Source organism: Phalacrocorax aristotelis, chromosome 3, assembly GCF_949628215.1.
Source record: "Phalacrocorax aristotelis chromosome 3, bGulAri2.1, whole genome shotgun sequence".
Taxonomy (NCBI): domain Eukaryota; kingdom Metazoa; phylum Chordata; class Aves; order Suliformes; family Phalacrocoracidae; genus Phalacrocorax; species Phalacrocorax aristotelis.
Window position 1 is genome coordinate 17,124,940 of NC_134278.1, and position 18,065 is coordinate 17,143,004.

Sequence of the window (18,065 nt, forward strand, 5' to 3'; positions counted from 1 at the left end):
CCAACTGCATTTCCACAGAAAGTCTTCAATTCAGAAGGAAAATAACACACGGCTTTGCCCACTGGCGCGCTGAAGCCAGTACAACACTGAATCCAACCAGCTCATCATTACTATTACATGAAATACTTTTCCCATATATTAAAAAAGCAATTAAGTCCAGAAGCCAGCTGGATGTTGTTTTTCAATACCCAGAATATCCAACTTACTGAGTTCTTCACCTTCCATATTAAGTGTCTTCCTGTTCTTCAATAGATTTCAAAATCAGTGTAGTTTGATTTGTAGTACCAGTTTGAAGTTACATACCGGGAAAGAATCACAAGTCATGAAATGTTAGGTTGCAAAAGTCTACAGATTTAGACTTCTATTTTACCATTGTCGAGTATTACAAGACAGTTCTTTATTTTAAAATAAAGTGCCAGGTTTATGTACAAACTATAAAAACAATAGTATATAAGGTAAACTTAAAACCTGCTAAAGCAGTGAGGTCATGTAGTCGCCTCCAGAGTTTTCTGCAGAGTATTCAGCGAATTTAAGACTCGAATTTCTGAACTGCTCCTTTGTTGATGGGGAGAACAGCAGAAGCTAGTGGTCACTGCCCATAACCTGCCATCTTGCAGAAGGAAGGTGCCTGTATCTTTCACAAAATGGAGTAGCATGTTGTAAGAGATACTTCTAAACATTCTATGAATTAACACCATTGGCAAAGTCTAATAAAAAGGGATTTTACTGCTGGAACTACACTAGCTTCCTGAAGCGTACCAATATCATCACACTTTAAGAGTGGGATTTTAGTACAGGAATCAAGTCACACCGTGACTCAATATACTTAATGTTTCCCTGTAAACAGGGGAGCATACACACTAACTTATATGGTCTCAGTTCATTTAAAATTCCGCATCCAGGGTGAAAGAGTTGTCTGTGGGCTTCGACATGACTCCCATCCTCTGATATTCACCTACTCGCTTCTCAAAGAAATTGGTCTTGCCTTCCAGAGAGATGTTTTCCATGAAGTCAAAAGGATTCTCTGCTTTGTATATCTGAAATGCAAAGGCAATTCTATAGTCACTACAGGTGCTCACATCTTGAATACATGAGAGCATTAGAGAGCAGCAGGCTTACTATGTAGTGAACAAAAATGTCTGCCCCAAGCCTTCTCTACTGTATTTACTCTTGTCTTTTTAGCTGCAGTAGACAGAAGCACAGCAACTCTCATATAGCTGTTTTTCCATAGCATCCTTTTGCTTTTCCTTCTGTGGGTCTCCAAATAGAATCTAGCAGCAGGACTGCTAAACGGTTTTACAAGTTACACCAATATTGCTGCAAGCCATTTTAGGATTTGGGTTTCTGGAGGAAATTAAACTTAATATTATCTTTTCCCCATGAAGGATTCAGCCTATTAGAGCCTTACCTTTTTAAATCCCAGTTCCAACATAAGCCGGTCTGCTACAAACTCTATGTACTGTTTCATTAAAGTGCAGTTCATGCCAATCAGATTTACAGGCAGTGCCTCCGTCAAGAATTCCTGCAGATAACAGAAGCACTTTATGTACAGAAACTTGTATTCGCTCTGTATCGTTTAGGTTAATTTTATACCCAACAGCTCCCCAGCTTTGTGCTTAATTGCGATCAAGTTCCTAAACAAGGAGCAGACAATTACCTGTTCTATGAGAACAGCATTCATGATGATTTCTTTTACTCTCTCCTCTGATGGTTTGTGTACCAAATGCTTGAACATGAGGCAGGCAAAATCACAGTGCAAGCCCTGGAAGTAAGTTTCAGAACATTATTTCAGGAACAGGTTTTAAAAAACCACTCAAATCAGGAGCACAGAATAAGCCCAGTATCTAAGCACCACCTTTGGACTTGCCACATAATTTAGCATTAGCTACAGACAGCTTTCTGCCTAACCAGAAGGAGGCAGAAGGAGCAAGTTCAGCCAGTACCAGGCTCTACTTGCTCCAAACGGCAAGGTGTATTGAGTACAAGAGTTGGTGAGAACCCTTAAACTACTTTAGAGGAAGTAAAATGCTAAGCTCATTTATTCTCTGCTGTAAGATCTACAATGACACATGTTTACACACTTTAGTGAGCTTTATAGACTGCCTGTTTCTAAACATACTCCTCTTTCAAAATATAGGCTCCAACTGAATATCATTACTTTGAGCTACTTTGGCACGTTATCATCTTAACTGCTAGAATTTGATTCATACCTCATCTCTACTGATAAGTTCATTAGAAAAAGTGAGTCCAGGCATTAATCCTCTTTTCTTCAGCCAAAAAATTGATGCAAAAGAGCCAGAAAAGAAAATTCCTTCCACTGCTGCAAAAGCTACAACACGTTCTCCTGTTAAGAGAAAATTGATAGTAATATCACACAGAAAACTTAACAGGATTAATAATCAGAAATTGCAAATAGACCAGTGAACTGCATCCTCCAAGGAGAATGAAAGTTTTTGCTAAAGTGTGCTATAGCCTGTCCTTATAAACTATTACAGTAAAGGCTTCTGGTCTTTAAGTGACACTTTTAAACATGAGAGGAAGTACAACCTAGAGTAGCTACTAGGTAGCTGAAGCAAAGGCTCCTTCCCTGAGGTTAACAATTACTACCATCCTCTTTCAAAGATTGCACACTAAAAAAGAGCAGTCATTTTAGCAGCTGATTTAAGTCAGTGTCTGCTCATCTTTGATTAAGTAAGGAACTTTGGCCATGAATAGTGATCTGTACGATCTCACTTTACCTTTGAAAGAAGACATTGAGAATCAGTGAGGCAGAGGAGCTACAGACTCCAACTGTACACGTCTGCTGGAGACAGATGGCCAGTACGGTTCTGTGCACATGACAGCAGTTTATAATTTGGTCATATAGCTAGACATATGAAGATTGCCACATGAGCTACCATTATTCAAAATGCCAGCAATTATACCAAGATTCGTGTCAGTAGCTCATTTGCAAGATTAAAATTATTTTCTTCATCTCCAGAATTATACCAGTATCTTATTTCAGAGAGCATGTACTTTCCGTGTGACAACAATAATCCTGTGAACTGTGAGGTCTGGAAAAATGGTGGTTCCTCCATCTTTAGGGAAGTAATTTAACTTTACTTCCAATAGACATACTCACCATATGTTGCTTTCTTGTCCCCAATCCAGCGCATGGCCCAGTCAGCCTTCTTCTTAACACATGGTAATGTTTCAATAGCATTAAAAAGAAACTCCCTGAGAAGGATAAAACTCATTAGGATCAGACATCAGCACAACTAGTACAATAAGCATTCTCTGCCATAGATGATCCTGTTTGCTTACAAGTGCTCTGCATCTTCACCCTGATAATTGTCTCCTTCCCTATCTTATTTTTCAGCAGTCTAGCTGTATTTGTACCCATCAACCTTTTAATCACCTGTCACATCAACACCAGTTCACATGAATTCCCATTACAATATCAAGGCGATACTGTTTCATCATATTGTACTTGAACAAAACCTTCAAAACTACAGATCAGCCAGCCTCCACTTTCTAGTGGCAAGGCACCAGAGCTCTCATGTAAGCAGTTCTTCCTCAAACACTTCCGGAAGCAAACATCTCGGAGTAGAAGTGACACTGTCAGGTTTCTACAAAGTAGCAGCAATTAAATACATCTAGGCTGCAAATAGCATTGCAATACCGCATGGCATCTTGCTCAACAGGGTATTGGTCTGACAAAACACTAGAATCTGGGCTGCTCAAAGCCCTGCGTTTAGTTTTAAGATACCATTCTTGAATTGACTTATCAGAATTTTACACTTTGGCCTTATTTTTAATCAAGGCCAAACGCCACTTTTCAGCAAGTGCACGATGCTTCCCTCCCTCCCCCCAAAAGCAAAATAGTCAAGAGTAAGGGCAGCACACGCTATGTAAAAATGCTGTTAACTAAGTGCACTGGGTTTTAGAGATTACATCTTAATAAAAGTGACATTCTCAGAGAAACTTTCTACATAGTTTTCTACTTGGTACAGGGGTCCTCCATATGGGCATTTACTATAACTTACTATACTCCCTTTATTTGACTGCCCACTCTTTTGCATAGTTTCATTCCTTTATTTCAGTATTAAGTGGTTTCAGTTTCACTCAATCTAAGCAAAGTTCTTGCTCATACACTTCAGAGGACAAAGATATCCTGAAGCAAAGCTGCTCCTAAGCAGCAGTGGCATTTCAAATAAATCTAGTTTAAATCCCAAAGTTAGCCTTAAAGTCAGAGAATGCCTGATATGCATCATTTAAATCTCAGCACTTAAAGTTTTGAACCTTTCATCAAACAATACAAACCTCTCTTTAGAATCTTTAATGTAGGTGTCAATGAGAAGACTGTACATTTCTGAATGTATATTTTCCATGGCAATCTGGAAGCCATAGAAACAACGAGCCTCTGTGATTTGTACTTCTTGACTGAACCGCTCCACCTAGAGGAAATAAATGAGTATTTGCAAAAGTATTTGTAAGTTGGAGGTTAGGAGACATTGATGTTGTCTAACAGCTCTGACTCAGCCTACAGAATCTTCTTCAGATTAATTCCAGAGGAGTGGATTATTGAACAGCAGTATGAAGAGCAGTAGCCCTTCATAGGTCCAAGTTGTCAGCTATTTCTTTGGCCCCGAAAGAGATGGGAAAACTTCTTAGTTTTACTTACCTCCCATTAGACAGAAAAGCACTGAGAGGGAAGAAGCAAAACAAGGGCTCTGAACCTGCCAAGCGTTACTGTAAGGCAATGCTCAGTGCCCCACGGGGAGCAGAGGAACTTAAGGATTACAAAAGCATCCCCCCTTTGCTAATTAGCATAAGACAGCACTACATGCTGCAATGCTGTTACACTATGTGGTGTAGCAAACAAGCCAGCAAGCACATCAAACGTGTAGATATCTGGTTACCTTCACAAAGCGATGCTTTTGTCAGGACTGTTTCTACGCACTTACCAAGTTTTCGTTGACGATGCCATCGCTAGCAGCAAAGAAGGCAAGGATGTGTGAAATGAAGTACTTCTCATCAGGCTTCAGGGACTCCCAGTGCCGGATGTCTTTGGAAAGGTCCACCTGAAAGATTAGCAGAGGAAGCGGTGAAATAGAGTCGGTAGCTTCAGGTAGGAGGCCGGTACTAGAGCCCCGGGCCCGCCCGCCCCCTCACCTCCTCCGCCGTCCAGAAGGAGGCCTCGGCCTTCTTGTACATCTGCCAGATGTCGTGGTACTGGATGGGGAAGATGACGAAGCGGCGGGGGTTGTCCTGCAACAGCGGCTCCTCCTCTTCCTCGGCGCCCCGCGGCACCTGGAGCGGCGGAGAGCGGCTCGGGCTGGGCTCGCCTCAGCGGCGGGGCCGGGCTTTGGCGGGAAGCTGAGGGGGAAGGGAGGGGAAGGAAGGGGAAGGGAGGGAAAGGGAGGGGGGCGCGGGGGCAGCACCCGGCGGGGGCGAGCGGCCACGGGGGGCGAAAGGAGCGGCCGCCCGTGGGGGAGAGGACAGAGGAGCGGGGGTTACCGGAGCCGCCGGGGAAGGGGAGAAGGGCGGCCGCGGCGCCCGGGTGTCCGCACTCACCGGCTTCCCGTCGCCCTCCTGGAAGATCTTGCGGGCCGCCTTGTTGGCCAGGACGCGGGCGCTGCTGAGCGCGGGGGGCTGCGGAGAGAGAGGGGCAGGGTGAGAGCGCTGCAACGCTCCCGGCCGGGGAGCGGGAAGGAGGGACGGACGGCGGGCGCTCACCGTGTTCTCCTTGTCGCTCAGCGCCAGGCTCTTCATGGGCGACAGTGTCTTATGGGGCGACAGGCGGGGCTGGTCGTGGCGGGCGGCAAGCGGGGTGCGGGCGGACAGCATAGCGATGGCGGCGACAAGGACAGGAACGAGACGATCGGCTCCGAGCGGCGGGAGCGCCGGGCTCCGCGCCGCCCCTTTATATTCCCTTCGAACTTGGCGCCAGAACGCCCGGCCGACCACTCACAGCCCGAGTCGCGCCGGCCGCCGCCCGCCCCCGCGCTTCCATTGGCTGGCGCGCCGGCCGGGGCCCCGCCTGCCATTGTGGCGGTGGCGGCGGGAGGGTAAGGCCCGGCCTTTGCTTTGGCGCTGGCGGAGCGCGGGAAAAGGCGGGGAAGGGCGGAGGTCTCGCGGAGTGGCGCGGAATTCGCTGTGGGGCTGAGCAGCGCTGCGCAGCCCGGCGGCGGGGAAAGGTGCGGGAGAAAACGCAAATGCAGCTTTGGTCGCTTGCGGCACGCGCGGTTTCCTGTAAAGAGAGGCTTAGCTGTTGGCCCTACATATTATACCTGGTTTTAAGAGATTTGGGATGCAATAGGAAGGCAGAAAACTTGTTTCCAAATATGGGAATGTCCATAATCTGGGTTTAAGGTAGAGATCTGGAAATGCCATGTTGCCCTCAACCCCGTCTTGCACCCTTTTCTGGTCCCTCCTACCTACCAATTCATTTTCACTTTCAACATCGATTCCTGCCTTTGGAGACAGATTTCACTTCCCAGCATTTGGAGACAGATTGGCTTCCTGGAGAAACTGGCTCTGTGTGCCACCTGGTTCCACACATTCTAAATAAATAGCACAAGAAAGGGTCAGCACAGGTATGAAGAAAAGGTGAATATTAATCTTCTCTTAAAAGTCATCATTTATTTTATATTAATTAAATAGCCTTTATTTCAACAGCATTGTTTCCCTCATCCAAACTCCACAATGATTCTGCTCCTGTCAACCAAAATGTTTTCCCTGAAGCAGTTTTAATGAAACCAGGAGCTTAAGGAGACTTGGAAGCTCTCCTGCACAATGTCCTTGAATGACACTAAGTGGTCACTGTCATCCAAGCATGTGCTCCTGGGAACCGGGAGGATGCATTACATGGCCCAGCAACTGCACTGTGCTTGGCTGGAAGAGAAGCAGGCAGGGCAGGAGGGCAGCAGGAGACCCACCCCTCAGGGGAGTCAATACGGTCCTTTTAGTTGTATAATAATACTTAGTTAAATTGACTACTGTAATGAGTAGATTGGGAAGAAAAACAAGAGTACTCCCATCTGGCATCACCTTCTGACACTGTAAATTCAAGTTGATCATTCATTTCAGTAGGTCAGTGCCAAGGTCACAAATCTGGGTCTGAGCTCTCCTCAGCCAGGATATATCAGAAATGGCCAGCAGACACATTAGGCTTCTGGTATTTATTGGCCCTATTTAGGACATCAGGCTGATGCAGGCATCCGCCCAGGAGATGTTCTGTGGGATCTTCTGGGCTAAATATACATCCCAGTATACAAATTTAAATATATATCTCCATCCCAGGAGAGTGAGCACTGCAAAACTCCATCCTAGCGGGCAGCCTGGACAGACGTGGACATTCTCCTGCTCTGCATCAGGAATGCGGGTCCCAGGGGCAGGAGTGGCATGCAGCTCCCAAAAGCCTTGGCAGCACCCACATAGTGCCCTACTATCTCCCACCAGCTGCTGGGAGGTCTAGCAGAGAGCTACAACAGCACCCTCCCCACCCCAGCCAAACTCATTTACCCTCCCAACCCAGTAAAGGACCCCAAAGCCACCAGCCCCACAAGCCCTGGATTGCTGCCAAGGGCTGTCATGATGCAATAGTCTGTGCTATCGCTGCAGCTCAGCCACTCTTCTTGGAAGCCTGTGGCAGGGGATCAAAGTCCTGCCCCAGGGACAATGGCTCTGCAGGGAGAGAAAGCATCCAGCACAGAGAGAGACTGCAAGGAAGCAGGTTGCACCTCAGCATTGCTGTAGCTGCAGCAAAATCGTGTTTTGGAATGAGTATTCACACTGAGTTTTCTCAATATATCAGTTTATCCCAATTACATTTGTTCTTCAAGGCACATCCCCAAAGTTTATGCAACTGCATTTTGGGATGAGCGTTTTCAAGCCATCTCCTTTGCCAGAGCCAGGTTCAAGGCACCTTTGCAGTGCTTTGCAGCACCAGCACTCAGCATTGCACCAAGGGATGTCAACTGGCTTGTGCCCTCTCTTTTAAAGGATGCTCTGTTCTTCTGACTTCTGGACCAAAGTGGGGCACTGTGTGTTTAAAAAAAAAAGATCCCAAAACTCTAATTAGTTTCATGCCTTCTTTATTTACAGGAATTTAGACACTCAGAAACGTGGAAGTAAGAGCAGCCCGAGGCAGCTGGGTGAGGCAGGTGTGGGGTGTTGTGTAACCATGCCGTTCACACAGGTCCCACTCCAGACTGCACACCCTGGGGTCTCAGCCAGAGGATTGACCCCAGCACCCTGGTATGTCTCATTGGCTGCAGGTGGAGCTCAGCCGCAGCCTCTGCTTCAGTTACTGCTGATGTGGTTCCCTCAGGGCCAGCACCGCAAAGCCCTTTCCCACTACGCATAGCTTACCAACCTCACATCCCCATCACATGTCTGCTTCATCATGATGGGTATTGCCTTGGCTCTCAGCTGACCTACCTGGTGGCATTGGGTAACGCTCAGGGTAGGGTTTTCTTTGCTCAGAGGACTGGTTATCTTCCATTTTAATGCAGACCAGATAGTGACTCCAGGTTGCTGACAGCCTCTCACCACTGCAGTGGCTAGTAACTGATGGAAGCTGGTAACGATAACTTCATGGGTGTCATGGGTTGACGTGTCACTAACTAAGGACACAGCATTTGCTGACCATTTTCCCTGATTTGAGGAAGGTGGTTTGTTTGTATGGCCTCATCCAGCCACATTCATTAGTGCAAAAACCAAAAACCCTCACCTGTTGCTCAGTGTGGCAGGGTTGGTATTTGTATAACGCATCATGCTGGAGGATCTCTGCTAGGGCCTGGAAATCCCAAAGCCTGAGTTTCACATGCAGCAAAAAGAAATCTAAATACTCTAAATATAAGCTGAGACAGGGTAGGTGAGCAGGAGGAGGCCATCAGCTAATACTGCCGAGGTGACAAGCAGTGGTCTCAATGGCCACCGCTTTCTCCAACATGTCTGGAGGTAGCCCTCAACATTTCCTTGCATGCTCACCCAGCTGTGCTGAGGAAAAGGATGATCCACATTTCCCCAGAGCCAATCCGAGCTGTAAGGACTAGACCAAAACTTCAACAGTTTCAATGAAAAATTTGCCCAAACAGTTTGCCTCCCTGTTTAGAGGTAACCACCTCCACTCACTGCAGGGTTTATAACTCAAGGGAGGACTCCACAAAAACTGAGCTGCAGGGCTCTGCCTGTTGAGCCAAGACACTTTAACGGACTGTTTCACTGAGAAATCTAGAGCAGAACAAAGCAAAAATCTTTATTAGCATGATTACAGCTGGGTATTACATTTGCCAATGCAGCCCATTAATTTGCAGGGCTGAGCGCCCTGTCATTAGCATCCCACTTACCTGATGACCAGCCTCTCTGGAGGTAATGAGCAGCTGTTGAAAAGCAAAGTCCTCACATGCTTAGCATCCCATGGTCTTCAATTTTTTAAGAACATGTTTTTCACCTATTCAGGGTCCTTACCTACCATTTACATTTCTCAGGACAAAGTCTGCAGGTGATACATGACTATATACGGGGTTGTAACGGTATAAGTGGATTTGGTGTTTCTTTGCTGTTCATGAAGCTGAGCACAGTGCTCCAGAGACAGTCCCACAAGTGCCAGGTAGAGGAACCAGCAATAACAGGCTTTCAAGAGCTGGAAAAATCAAGCTTTCCAATCAGGTCCGCTTGCTGGTGATCAGTGGTCAGTAATGCGCAAGGACACCACTGATTTTGTGCCTTTCTCAGGATCTATGAGCACATTGCGGAACTTGAGTAGTGAGACCTGGCATTGCATTCATGCATGTGCTCAAGAAGGTCTTCACTCTTCCTTTCTGGTAGCACCACCTTGTTTCCTGCAGCAGAAGGCAGCAATGGCACCAGCAGAAGACTTTTGGCCCACCGTTGACTTGCCTCAAGCTGATTTTGGTCTTGGCTCCTGTACTCTGATCACAGAGAATATGGCTGATCTCTTGCCACACATGGAAAATTACAGGTCATTCCTGCTCTAGCAGCCTGTCAATTACTGTGGATGTATAGTTCAGTGAACTTTCCTCAGGGTTACATTCCTCAGTACTTACTCATCTGAAACTGCATATGTGAGGAAGGCAGCCCCAGGTCCCTTGTTTCTGGGCAGGCTCATGTTGTTTATGTTGAGCAGGACTCTTGCCTAGCAGTGTTTCTGATGCATCTCACTCAATGCTACCACACACACCAAGTGGTCTGAGCTGCCCTTTCCCTCTTGCTCCAGAAAACAAGCTTGCCACCATAGCAAAGCAGCCAGGAACCACACTGTACTTCTGAATGGTTGCAAAGAAAAACAACATCAAACCATGAAAGTCAGTAATTGAGGAGACAAAGGCAGGACTGCAAATCATTTTTCTTAACGGGGTTAGTGTTGGGCAGCTTGGTTATCACCCCAACCTTACTCATCTGCAGGGAAGTCCTGAGTCCTAGGTACGCCCAATCTGTGCTCTACCTGCTCCCAATGACCTTTTCACCCCCAGCAGAGAAATTATTTGCCCTGGAAGGCGTAGATTATCTTCAACAAAGTGGACACCTCCTACTACCAGAGTTTCTGGTGTATGCTGCCATCCCCGCCCCAAGAAATCACCTAATCAAGACTGGTGTGAAAGGACTGAGAAAGGATCCTGCCTCGTGTCTTTGCAATAGTACAGCATTTTGGCCCTCTTTTGCTCCAGATGCCCTTGACATCTTCACTCTTCCAGCAGGGCAGAGAAAACAGAGAGATTTATCATTGCACATTTTTCTGGTGGCATCCGCCAGACACTTCCCTGCAGAGCCTGAGAAGATTCAATATTTGTCAGGGTTCAACTGCAGTTATGCCAAAAAAAAAAAAGGACTGGGAAAAGCAGGCTCCTTCCGTACTGTGTCCTGTTGGTCTGCCAGGGCAAATTTCATTGTGGGGTCCAGCAGTGACCCCATGGTGTTAGGACAAGGTGCAAGGGACTGTTCGCCTGGTCGGTCCCTGTGCACAAACAGGCAGCAGAAGGAAATATCCTGAATACACTCAAGTAAGTGAAAGAGGACAGAGGTATATGCCTGCGTATCAAGGCAGTAATTGACCCTAGGAATTGTAACTGGGGAAAAAAAGAGGTAAAATGGAAGTTAGAAAGACAGAGGCAAGTGCCCACAGGGCTCAGGGGACCATGAAAACACAGAAAAGTGGTTTTATATTGTACTTGCATTCAAAGGGATAACCACAGGTGGATAAATTTATGCTGGTGGGACTCAAACCCACGTTCCATTACCCCCTTAAAAGAATGCCTTATTACCTCTCCACGGGATTAGCTCAGAATTCTTCAGTCCAGGGACCAGAGGTTCTCCCCGAGAATCCCTCGGTGCTGGCTGGAGGTCCCTTGATCCCGCGGATCCGTTGAGATTCACAGGTGGAGTCCCATCTGGGTCGCCAAAAACTGTCACCAAAATTGAGAATAAACGTCATAACACCGATGTAGTGTTAAAAGGCAGGCATTCTTTATTCACAGCGCCGGATGCACAGGGGATCGCTCCACCTAACATGCATACCTTACACACCTTTCCCATGTGATTTATATAGACCAAAAATATACATATTCATTTTATCCATACATATTCAATATTATTCTCTTTGGTGATTGGTACAAACTTGCTCGATTCACATGTAAATTATTGCGCAGACTCAGTTGTCCTTTCCCATTGTTCTCTTTTGAGTAGGTGGTATTACTTGGGTCGGTGGTCCGTGAGTCAGTGGTCACGATCTCCCTCTGCCGGAATTTACCTTTTACCTACTTGGTTCTTAATCTTGGCAGTCCTGGCCAGTTTTCTCAGTCCACTACACAAAACCACATTTTGTCATCCTCTTCTGACAGAAACACATTGTCTATTGTTTCATTCGCATTAATGATTACCTAGAGACTAAAATACAGATCAATGAATACACTGATTTGTATACTCCATGTCCCCAGACTTAATGTCCAGTTGTATAGGGCTGTACAAGGAGTATAGCAACATCCATGGTTGGTTAATTCCATCACCCTGGTTACACAAGTGTGATATTAAATGACATAAGGACCTGTATGGGTATATAGGGGACAAAAAAAGATTGGCATCCATTATCCTTATGGCAGTACAGTCACGCTGATCAAGCAAAATCCCTCATTTTATAAGGGCACATTTGATTTACTGCTTTGTGACACTGACAGGATTAAAACTGGTTAGCTGATAGACTTTAGAAAGTCATTGTAGGTGCATATCATTACCAGCTCAGCGTCCAGAGACTGTCTGCAAAGTTTTCACGTGGTAGGTGTGGTGGGTGGTGAATAACAAGATTAAAAGTGGCCTGTCTCACTCTGTCCTTGGTGTTAACAAGCCTAAATTCATGATCACACACTAGGGAATAAAACTGAAGATCACACCTACAAAAGGCTAGATTGCCCCTGCAGAGAGGGTCTCCAGGGTGATGGTACATAGCAGCTCCATCAGCAGCCCAGGCTAACCTGTGGTCAGAGGACAAACCAGGTCCTCCACTGCATAGGCAGAGGGATCTTAGATGGAGGCACCACTGCTTCCCTCCTGCATCACGTGGGAGAGCATCCATGGGGCAGCCCGGGGAGGGGCCTTAGTTCAGGATTCAGCCACCCAAAGGCAGGTGTCTTCCCATGGGTGGGGTGTGCAGGCACTGAGGCACTAAGACATCCTAAAGCATCCTGCCTGCCCTAACTAATCCCTAAAGGTCTTTCATACCGCCTATGTCACCCCCACTAGCCATACATCTCAGCCACACTGGAGCCTCCCAAATGGCACCAACGTCCATATTTAGGCAACTGAGTCAAGCAATCCAATATGAGAGAGCCAGACCTGCGTCTGGGTATCTAAATGCGTTATCATTATTTCAGACTGAACCCACTCCCTGTGCCCAGTCCCAGTAGCAAAGGGATGAAAGGGTGTTGGCAGTGTGGGAGCAGTTCAGAAGACAGCCCCAGGGAAGACTGGAGACTTCAAAAGCCTGCCTTGGAGCAACACTGGAGAAAGCTGTCCTATTCAGAGCTACTGAGAGAAAGCTGAGGAGTGACCTGATAACCACCCTGACCAAGTGCTGCTGTAATCAACCAGTGGGGGTAAAAAAGGCATAAGCTCTTACAGCTTTGAGCAGTAATGAGAAAGTGGGTTTCAGAAAAGAAGTATTTCTCATCAATAGTAATTATGCTTTGAACCAGTTCTCCTGCGGACCAGTAGATTCCTCAATTCCCAGTCATGATTTCAGGACCTCACATGACGGTTTTATTCAGTCATATTATGATTTGCTCAGCAGTTACTGGCAAGTTTCACCAAGGGTAAAATGATTAGGACAGATTATGTTATTAGTCCTTTTGTCTGGCATCCATCAAGATGCTTTCTCATTGCACAGCAAGCTCAAGGACATGCCAGGAGCTTAGTTCCCCTCAGCTGTGCCTGTTGGCACACCCAACTGAAGAAAGGGGGGGGAATCTTCAAGATAAAGTTTTGACAATGAAAACATCAATAAATCAATCACTGACATGTTGTTTCAGCAGAACAAGCTGGTGTCATGCAACTTCAACAGAAAAAAATATAAAAAAAGGAGACAAATCTTAGCCAACAGAGACCCACTCTACCTGCTCCACCACGTATTGCCACATCTCCCATTTGGGGGTTCAGTGACCTCTGGCATTTTCAGTGAAGCTGAGAGACAAATAATTCCTTTAAAGGATACGGCATTTCCCATACACCCTTCTTTCTAAAACCCTTAAACAGATCCACTCTCTCCTTTCCCACACCAGTCCTTGGGGAAGAAGAGGGTTTATTTTGTTTTGTTAACAGATACATTTCTGGAGCTGAATTGCTACTGGTGTTTCCTTTCTAGCAGGATTTGGGAAAGCTTCCACTGTGTAAGCATCCTAGATCAGTTACAGATGCATACAGCAAGGCATTATATGATCATTCTTTGCCTGCACTGCATTACAGAACTGCATCTCCTCTACAATTTTCTGCAATAGTTGCCTTCCCTGTGGCTGTCCCCATCTCTATTTTTTTTTCTCATATTTTTCAGTGTTGGTGTTAAAATCCCATATATTCTCTTTTCTCCAGTGCTGCTACATGAATTCCTCATGACAAGGGAATTTGTACCCTCTTTCCCCTGGGATCCTGCCCCCTCCCCACCCTGGCCCTGGGGCTCACGTCTGAGCTGGTCCCACTGAGCACCAGGCTTCCTCAGCCACTTCCAGCCTCATTTTCCCCAAGTTGCCCCAGATCTGGAGCCCAGTGCCTCAGTTCCCACGCCATCACAGATCCCAGCTCAAAAGCAGCTTTGAAAAGCAGCACATACCCCATGCATGACACCATCCCTTCCCTGGGAATAGTCCTGGCATCCCAGGTACACATCCCTTATTGTAAGACCTGATGTCTCCAGCTCCATGCAGTGAGGGCACAGGTATATGACACCCGGCCTTGAAGTGGTTTCCTAAGGTCACAGACTGCTCCACAGCTACTAGTCTGTCTATCACGTCTTCTCTGCAGGCCTTAGAAATGTTTGGCTGCAAAGCTAATAGGAACAGACACAGACCTCAGAGCAGCAAAGCTGCATGGGGGAAAAGAGAGAGGGTGCAGAGGAACTGCGGTGTTTGGACTTTGTAATCCAGTCTAATAAAGCCATAATCCTTCTTGGCAATCTCTGGGCACTGCCCAGAGGGGGAACAAGACTTCACATGGGTTAGCAGACCAGACATGCATGGGGTGGGAGCAGGAGCAGAAAAGACCAGAGCACGGAGATCAGATACTTTGCCAGAAGGCAACAGGGAACAGGCGGCACTCACAGCCCTGGGTCTCAGCTCAGGTCTCTGAGAAGTCCAGGGTAATTTCTTGGGGGATGCACGGATGAAGGCATTTTGGTCTTCCAGGTCCCAGACACCATGTGCAGCAATTGTACTTTTAGCAAAAAGATGTTTCTCCTGGTTCAGATCATCCATTTTTAAACTCAGCCACCTGGACACACTATAAAAAATCAGAAATGAAAGGGCAGTGATAAGACAGAGGGCTGAAACACCTCTCCTATGAGGAAAGGCTGAGAGTTGGGGTTGTTCAGCCTGGAGAAGAGAAGGCTCCAGGGGGACTATATTGCTGCCTTTCAGATATCTAAAGAGGACTTATAAGAAAGATAGAGAGGCACTTGTCCTGTAGTGACAGGACAATAGGTAATGGTTTTAAACTGAAAGAGGGTAGGTTTAGATTGGACAAAAGGAAGAAATTCTTTATGGTAAGGGTGGTGAAGCACAGGAACAGGTTGCCCAGAGAAGCTGTGGATGCTCCACCCCTGGAGATGTTCAAAGTCACGTTGGCCGGGGCTCTGAGCAACTTGATCTAGTGGACAATGTCCCTGCCCATGGCAGGGGGCTTGGACTAGATGATCTTTAAAGGTCCCTTCCCACCCAAACCATTCTGTGATTCTGTGACAGAGGCAAGACCTCCCCAGGAGGTTTCCAGCACCCCTGCAGGGACATGTGTGGGAAAAGTGTTTCCCCTGTGCCTGTCTCTGGAGTGGGGACCCACCGGGCAGGGATGGGAGAGGGAGCTTGCAGGCCTCTGACCACCCAGGAAGCAAGGGGAGTCGCTCCAAGACACTGCCTTCTCACCTCCACAGCACCCTTGTGCCTGGGACACGGCTGCCTACCCACGAGGGGATGGGTGGGTCACGCATGGCCCTGGGAGGAGACAGATAAACAGTCCCTGTGCAGCCCCACGACACCCAGGAGAGGATGCTGCAGACCCCAGGTGTCCCTGCAAACTTCAGCTGTGCCAACATCAGCATCAGGCTTGAATATCTCTGCTGGAGCCCTGCTGCCAAGGACACTGAGTCCCAAGGACCAGAGGTGGGTTTTCTGTATATCACTCCAAGCCCCTCTTAGGCAGCGCTTGTCCCAGAAAGCTCTCCAGAGCTCAGTGTCAGTGGCTTTGCAGGCTGCTTGCAGCTGCCTCAGACCACCGCTGGTGAATGCACACATGCATGCACGCACACAGACAGCTCCAGTGAAGATTTACACGGCCTATGGCAGGGTTTTGTAAGGCCTGTGTCCAGTTACATAGCACAGAGAGCAAGGAAAAGCAAAATATTAAAAATCCTTCATCCCCTAGAGACAAAAGAAAACCAACACATTTTGACCAGTGTTATAAAAGCTCCTCTCCTTCTCTCTTCTGGTCTCCCTGAAATTCATGCGCCGTGGTGCATATTTTTAGAAATAATATTAAAATATCCCAGGCTCCTGCTGGCAGCTACCCTGGCCCTGAGCAGAACATACTCCTCCCATCTCATGGTGGCAGTTATCAAGACACTTTGCAAAGGAAATACTGGAGATGGAGATAAGCACTGGGTTAAATTCATATGCCCTTACACTCAGGTTTCTGTTCTCCATATCACCTTCTCCCCTTTCTCGGGTGATGGGCCAAAAGGAGTGCAAGCTGCAGCCTTGCTAGCTGCATTGAGTTTACTTTAGCCACACCAGCTGTGAACAGGCACTACATAGCTGCTCTTGTGGCAGCCCTTCCCTCCCCTCTGGAACATCAGAATACTAATATTTATTAAAACATGGTGGTTTGGAGTTTCTTGGCTGTTTCCTTCACAGGTAACAACATCTGCAGCTACTGGGGGAGAAGGAAATATTTCAGATCACAGTAAGACACTGAACAGAAGCCTTTGTTGACAGCTCTGCCTTTTCCACCTCCTGCGAGACCAGCCTGTCTCCTGTGTCTTCACAGAGGACCAGTGCTAAGGTTTTCCTCTTTCTGACCATGTTTTAAGGAGTCATTTCTTGCAGTCCTAACCCTTATTTTCCTCAGTCAAATCACAGCCTTCAATACAGGTTCTTGCCAGGGCACCTAGGAGATCATCTGCCAGCAGGCCCTGGGGGAGGCTATGGGACAGGGTGACATGTGGGAGGCAGAGCTGGGATTGGTGGCTTTGTTCCCAAGCAATTCCCTGTTTTCACAGTTATTGCTATGTGGGAGATAATAAGATGGTGAAGGAAAGCAAGAAACTGGTAACATAGATAAAATATCCTGGGAGCCAGAGCTCAGCAAGTTCCTTGTGGGGTTGAACCACCAGGGAGGAGGGTCCTGCATCAGCGAGGCTGGAGCAAGTGTGGGGACGCACACCCTTCACAGCTCCTGGAGGTCAGACAGAACCTCAGGGCATGGGACTGCCAAAGGTGAGGGGCCCTCCATTCCACCCCTGCCCTGGGCTTGCCATGATGCTGTATCTCAACACAAGTGCTCACCACCCACGCCGAGCCCAGTCATATCTTATACATTCAAAGCCGTTTGCTTGCCGTGTGGAGAACAAGGTGCTGGTCGTGCCCATGTGTCCCATCACACTGCTTCTACAAATCACCTCTCAATACCCTGTAAATATGATATACCAATAATCCCAAAGCCCAAGGAAAGATGTACCACAGGAAGAAAGCAGAAGGAATTAAGGACATCATCAGTTTCCCAGGTCCCTGCCATCACAAGGTATTAGTTAACCACCAAACAAATGCATATTCACATAGGTGTTGAAAAGCCAAGAGGAATGGTCCTTGTCAAATGAGAGCTAAGGGCAGGCCCTTGTCTCCCACAGTAATGCTAGTCATTAGGGAAAATAAAGATTAACTTCTGGCTGAGCATTTCCTGCTTCCACTGCTGCCAGCAGTAAAACGTGCCTTTTCCTAATGTGCTCACACTGCTTTCGTACAGAAGCACTAATAAAAGCACAATGTTGGTCCAGTGTGTCCTTTCTTGCAATGCTAGAGGGGGATCAGCTTGTCTCATCCAGATATTTGGCCGCTCAGAGGTCTCTGCCCTGCTCCTGGAAGCAGAGCTTGGGGCTGGGCCAGTGGCGGCAGCTCTCTGATGATATACATCTGCACCACAGCATGCACCGGTGGGCTTCGGGGAGTGGCTCACGTCAGTTGGCAGGAGTCCACTGCTGAGTCTCTTCTCAGACTCTATTTGTCAATTGGTTCAACATTAAAAAAGGCATCTTCAATTTGCATCACCTAAAAATGCATCAAGCCAGCATCTTCTCCAGTGTCTTACCTCCA

At 47.1% G+C, this 18,065-nt stretch overlaps 1 protein-coding gene across 1 annotated transcript; it reads right to left on the minus strand.

The window, feature by feature from the left end:
* Window positions 1-379: 379 nt before the first annotated feature.
* Window positions 380-5,919, minus strand: RRM2 (ribonucleotide reductase regulatory subunit M2). The gene is made up of 10 exons (XM_075086834.1): window positions 5,719-5,919; window positions 5,557-5,634; window positions 5,155-5,292; window positions 4,947-5,063; window positions 4,303-4,436; window positions 3,122-3,216; window positions 2,211-2,344; window positions 1,658-1,762; window positions 1,409-1,522; window positions 380-1,037 (listed from the first exon to the last, which is right to left on the minus strand). The coding sequence occupies exons 1-10, from the start codon at window positions 5,827-5,829 to the stop codon at window positions 885-887; spliced, it is 1,179 nt and encodes a 392-aa protein (XP_074942935.1). The 5' UTR covers window positions 5,830-5,919; the 3' UTR covers window positions 380-884.
* Between the last annotated feature and the right edge of the window lie 12,146 nt (window positions 5,920-18,065).

Coding starts and splice junctions, on each gene's coding strand:
- RRM2 (XM_075086834.1), bottom strand. CDS start 5,829: ATGCTGTCCGCCCGCACCCCGCTTGCCGCCCGCCACGACCAGCCCCGC. Junction 3,217..4,302: donor ATTAAAGATTCTAAAGAGAG/GTTTGTATTGTT, acceptor TATCCTTCTCAG/GGAGTTTCTTTTTAATGCTA. Junction 2,345..3,121: donor GGACAAGAAAGCAACATATG/GTGAGTATGTCT, acceptor TTCTCTTAACAG/GAGAACGTGTTGTAGCTTTT.